Raw genomic sequence first — 6,000 nt, 5'->3', positions numbered from 1 at the left:
TATATGCATTCCGGCCATCTCCAACAGAGAATACAGTTGCCACTAGTATGAAGATATTATCAAATTTTAACGTCTCTATTCTAGATAAAAACTTTTCATGGGTTTCACTTAGAGTACAAGAAAACAGAAAAGATTAAACAAGTCTGAATAAAGAATTCCCAGTGTCAAATAAAAATCTCAAATTAGATATGATTTTCAAAGTGCACTATTCTACAGTATAACACCAATGATTTTTTTCATTTCCCATGTAACAAAGAGTATGTTACAGAGACACGCATAGTGTTTGTATGTCTGCATTACAATTTCACTACTATTAAACCAGAATAAAATTTCGTATTTTAGACTTACCCCAACACTGATTTTCCAGTTTCATCAGGTTTACGAACAGTAAACGGACTTGGATCAATCCCCACATTCTTAGGCATAAAATCTCTGGCAAAATAGAAAGAAAAGAAATGTTCATAAACAAAGTTCAAGATGTAAAATTTTTTAATTTTCTGGAAGAACCATCTCTAACATCTACCTTTGAATTAAAAGGTATTCTAACTTCATCACTACAAGTTAAAGTCATGTAAATATAAACCCCCTAGCTATTTAAAAAGCTTTCAATTGCATTATTTAGTCCCACAAAAACAGCTGCAAACATCGCCACATGCTAAGAAGGCTAAATCAACGTGCACCATTCCCGTGCTGAAAAAGTTTTGTAACTCAGCTATGTTGACTTCAAAACGCTGCCAACACTCAAATTGGGTCAAGAAACTACATGAAACGTAATCTGCCTGGAAGTCTTTAGCTAAAGCGTGATTAGGATTATGCTTAGAATATGCAGCTGATTGCTGCCAACAAAAAAAACCAAAACAAACAAAACCAACCAAACATACACCCCTTCAAAACCCCAAAAAGCAAACAACCCCCCCAAACCCCAAACAAACAAACAAAAACCCACAACTATCTGGCCAGCTGTGAGAATCTGATGAACTGAAGAAAACAAATGGAAAATAAGAGCAGAACAATTAGGAAACCACTGTTTTGAAGGCAGCCTCTGTGATCTGAGACCACAGAGAAAAGTTCATTTCTCAGCCTTCAAGTGCCCAAATATTTTGCATCCCATAATAGAAAATAATTGGAAATCTAAGTGCTATCTTAAGAGAATTTTTTAGAGTAGCATTTAAATTTCAGTATTGTGATTTGGCTTATAGAAGTTTGTTACATTTGAAGCTTAAAAAAAACACTCCACAAAACCTATATGTTATTTAACCAAATAAATAAAATGTACATTTAATTCACACCAAATCAACTTCCAGTTAAGCATTTATAGTCACAAAATGTCCCAATATACCGTGTAGAATTGGTCATGGCCAAGCAGAAGGTCTCATCAAAACTGCTCAACTCATATGGTCGAAAAAACTCATTGTGGATATCAATTTCCTCTTCATACTTGTGGAATTTCTTCACTGTCAACTTGCGTCTGTTCTTAGCACATGTCACTGGGGAAAAGAAAAAAATAATCTTTTTACTAACAATTACTGGCTCTTCAAAAATCTAAACAAACAGTGGCCTGCTTACCTATCCACCCTGCCAGGCATTTTCCTACAGCCATAACCCCTCCAAGACAAGAAAATATGATATGAAGAAGATGCACAGCACATCTTTAATAAACATGCATTATCAACCGCCATAATTTGATTTCCCTTCATGACAACAATTCCTAATAAAACACAATCCACAGTATTCCAAAGAAATAAGATACACTAGTGATACCCTGTCATCTGCAACAGGAATGTAGCCACCAGCACAGACCATAAATACATGTTAATAGGCAAGGAAAAAAACAGTGTGCTCTGGCACAAACATATGGGGGTCTAGTTTTAGCCAATTACGTATCTCTTGCATCCTGCAGTTGAAAAATCATAGTTGTGGGGAACAAAAACAGTTTGCAATTCTTATGGAAACTTTTTTTTCAGCTAATTAAAAAGCATTTGTGACTAAAACTTATTTTTCAAGATACCTTGTAAGGCAAGGAGCAAATATAGTTCCTACCTTCATCAAAAGGAAGAGGTAAATGCTTGAGCACACTTGAGGTCCACCAGTAAGTATAGCTGTACAGGAAAAACAGACACACAACTGATGCAGAAGATTTGATTTCGTATCCAGCCTAAGCAATTGCACATAACAGTTACTCAACTGTACAGTGTCACTTTAGTAAACATTTCTTTATCATTCAAGTGTGGAAGAAAGTAAAGAATTATCCTTGGATAAAGGATTTCACCAGGCCTCTATCCTGCTACGAAATGTAAACACGTGAAGCTCAATACAGGTATGGAAGAAGGAGTGGTTTTGTTCCATTAAACAATGTACATTTCAGGTGTCTACCTCTACAGCACTGAAAATTAAGGTCTTAGTACATATAGGAGGTATTTACGTATTTCTCTTGTTCTAGTCTTAAAAAAAACCAAATCCAAACCCATGAACCCCCACCCCACCCATCACTTGTTATTCAGATCCTAAAATTTAGGAAAGGTGTACGAAGAAATGAAGGTCGATGATAATAAGATCAGAAGAATGTCAAAGCAGCTGACTTCTACACAGAAATACATTTTGATGTGACAGCTGTCCTAAGCCTGAGAACTGTATCTTGGCATAGCTAACAGCAAAACCCAGGCCCTGTTGGAAGCTTATACAGGATTTCTAAATAACAAAGGAAGTCAAGCAACACTCACAAAATAAAGCCTGTTTAATCTTTCACTCATGTTTACGTATTTTTGTTTTCTCAAATATACTTTAATTTATTATCTAAATTATTCTGACACTTTATTCTATTTCATTACTTGAGATGAAAACACATTCATCTTCATTTATTTTTATTTTAAATACATGTGCATTCACAATACTGTAGGGGCTGCAATCAGAGTATTAATGCGGTTATCTCTTCCTGATGTCAATGCAGCCATCTGGAGCAGAAACAAGGGGTGTATTCCCATGCCCAGAGACAGAATTGTCAGTGGGACTTAGCAAATGGTGCAGAACAGGCAGACACTTCAATTCCAAGAACTGTGTATGTTGAAGACAGAAAGGAATGAGTTATGCCTCGCGATCCTGTCTCTTCTTGAAATACTGTATCGGGTTGTATTAACAGGCCATTTTCTCCAGTGCCTTCAGAAACTATGCAGACACATCCAGTTTTGCTGTTTGCATAAATGATAAGTAACGAAGCAACAGAAAGTCTTTTCCATATTCACTGTCCTTTCATGTGAATCACAGATTTATTAAAAGTAATATATGAAATTCATTATGAAATCTCTTATTTTTGATGGAGGCAAATACAACATAGGGCAAGCACAGATAGTCAAAAGAAGTTTCAATGACAAGAAACATCTTCCTTCTCTTCCTATATCCTTGATTTCATTGACTTTTTGTTATTTCCTTTGCTGCTGTGCCCAAGGAATCAAAAAAAAGGTACTACACAGAGAGGCAGGAAGAAATAATACAAAAAATTCATCCAATAGTTTGCTAGAAACACAAAATTACTTGGAAGAGCTTTTTTCACCTCACTACTTACTGCATGGAGGTGTCATTTAGTTAACAGGAGAAAACAACTTGGTTGTGTATTATAAGGACTCAGAAGAAATACCAGCCAGAATGAAAGTAAAACTAATTAACAAACAAATGAAGAATACTAACTTCTTTTTAAAAATATTCCACCTGATTTGAGAACAGTATCTGTGACAAATAAGAGAGTTCACAGAATCACAGAATCGCTTGGTTGGAAAAGACCTCTGAGATCATCACGTCCAACCATTCCTGCCTACCCCCCTAAACCATATCCTTAAGTACCTCATCTACCTGCTCTTTAAATACATCCAGGGATGGTGACTCCACCACCTCCCTGGGCAGCCTGTTCCAGCTTCTGAGGACCCTCTCAGTAAAGAACTTCTTCCTTATCTCTAACCTGAACCTCCCTTGGCACAGCTTGGTGCCATTTCCCCTTGTTCTATCCTCCATCACCTGGGAGAAGAGACCAGCACCCACCTCTCTACAACCTCCCTTTAGGTAGTTGTAGGTGGTGATGAGGTCTCCCCTCAGCCTTCTCTTCTCCAGCCTAAACAACCCCAGTTCCCTCAGCCGCTCCTCATAAGGCTTGTTCTCCAGACCCTTCACCATCCTTGTGAGTTGTTTAACAGGGTAACAAGTGAGAGGGAAACTAGAACATTTGTATACTTGTGATATGTCAGCTGAATCCATTTTTGACACACAATAATGTTTGGAATCAGTAGGTAATAAAATTAATGTTGCATGTTTCGTGCGTGCCTGAACACTTGGTTGTATTGCAGATATGAGCTATCATCAAGAGAAGCCTAAGGAGATAATAAAGAAGGACTGAAATTCAGAAAAAGTCTTATCACATGCCAGCTGCCACGACAGGTTAATGGGATAAGCAGCCAACAGGGACTGAACACACTGTTTAAACACTTGCAATTTTCCCCAAACAAAAATCTAAATGCAAATATTCAGAACTACCATTTTTGATACAGAGCTTTAAGACTCAGAGAATGAACAAAGATACAAACAGCAAAATTCTTAAAACAGATGATTTCGTTAACAAGTCTAGTATTGGCCTTCTTATTGAAATTGATGATTTTTTTTTTAATTTTTTTTTTTTTACACACAGTATTTATAATCCTTAACAAAATCATTCCACATTCTGAAACACTCTAAAATTACTTTAAAATTTTTATGCTTTAGCTCTGATATTTCTGTATGTTACTGTACAAGCATAATGGGATGCAAATGAAGAAAAATAGTCTTCAAAATAGGTTAGACATGGGGGAAAGGAAGGTAGAAAATCATGGGCTTTCTGGTATGCACAGCTGCAGACTAAGTGCATTACACACAAAAAATAAACAAATGTTATCCTCATCATCTAATCTCAAAATATAACACGGACTTAAATCAGACCAGCAAAATTACACCTGCTTAATGAGAAAGGAGTAACTGTACTTCATTAAAACAATGAAGCATTTCACACTGCAGGCTAACATTTCATACCAAATGAGACTTCTTTCTTCACTACAATGGGAAAATAACATACTAAGGCAAATCTTTCAAAACACCAACATCCAACACTTTTGGTAATCTCTTGAAGGTTATTTTTTAAGGCTTTGTAAAAGCTTAAAAACTAGTGAGTTTTTGATAGGCTGACCAAACTATTTTGTCAGCAGCATACATTTTTTATATTGATTACAGCAATACCAAACAAAAAAACAGAACAGCAAAATACCTTCGCCTGGTCTGTGTCAGACTGAGGGTGTTCTTGTGATGCAAATAAAAATCAGTGGGAAGTTCCCAGAGATGAGGTTTTCCTTCTGTAGGCTTGAATACTCCCAGAAAAAGATTGATAGAATCTTGCCTGTCTGCATCTGTTAGACAAGAGGTAGACTTAACGCCAGAAACATCACAGAGCTCAAGTTTGTTCAGACATTTGCTAGTTTGTTTTGTTTGCTCCTCACGGCCAGAGCGCTTATGTCCTATGATTTCTACAGGGGCATCTGGGCTTCAATCACCACAACAAAACTTCACGTAGACCCGACCTTCCACTACACTGCAGTGCACGTGGGGCTGGTACCAGCACTGCCACTTTTCGTGGCTTCTCTCGCCAAGGAGACGAGGCAGAAGCTTTGCTTAGAGGCTTTGCAGAAGTCAGACCTCACACTGCAACTCTGTCTCCCACCTCTGCACATATGTGTATGCCTGAAGCACGTGCATGTATTTATGCATGTTTCAGGGAATCTGACATATCAGCATGAATTTACTGCAGTCTAACTAACAGAACAATGATTCCATTAAATTAAACAGTATCTGTACAATACACAAGTTTCCCACATCACACTCAAATTATGAATTCTTCGGGTTTTTCTAGCCAAAACAGTAAACACCCTTGAATAATTTGGACTATTTTTTTTCCTATTGGTTTAAATCATCAATTTTTCTTGCCACATTCTA

At 37.0% G+C, this 6,000-nt stretch overlaps 1 protein-coding gene across 1 annotated transcript in view; it reads right to left on the bottom strand.

The window, feature by feature from the left end:
• Positions 1 to 6,000, bottom strand: part of FIG4 (FIG4 phosphoinositide 5-phosphatase) — a gene marked incomplete at its 5' end in the record, with an annotated part of 46,417 nt that overhangs the window by 11,752 nt on the left and 28,665 nt on the right. Inside the window, 4 exons of the mRNA XM_010180158.1 lie at positions 349 to 432; positions 1,340 to 1,487; positions 2,041 to 2,099; positions 5,279 to 5,417. Of these exons, the coding sequence (XP_010178460.1) occupies positions 349 to 432; positions 1,340 to 1,487; positions 2,041 to 2,099; positions 5,279 to 5,417 (430 nt within the window). The remainder of the gene's footprint in view (positions 1 to 348; positions 433 to 1,339; positions 1,488 to 2,040; positions 2,100 to 5,278; positions 5,418 to 6,000) is intronic.

The sequence above is a fragment of the Mesitornis unicolor genome, unplaced genomic scaffold (genome assembly GCF_000695765.1).
Source record: "Mesitornis unicolor isolate BGI_N332 unplaced genomic scaffold, ASM69576v1 scaffold23042, whole genome shotgun sequence".
NCBI classification, from domain to species: Eukaryota; Metazoa; Chordata; class Aves; order Mesitornithiformes; family Mesitornithidae; genus Mesitornis; species Mesitornis unicolor.
Note: the sequence above shows the minus strand (reverse complement) of the source record. Positions and strands in the feature narration are given on the sequence as shown.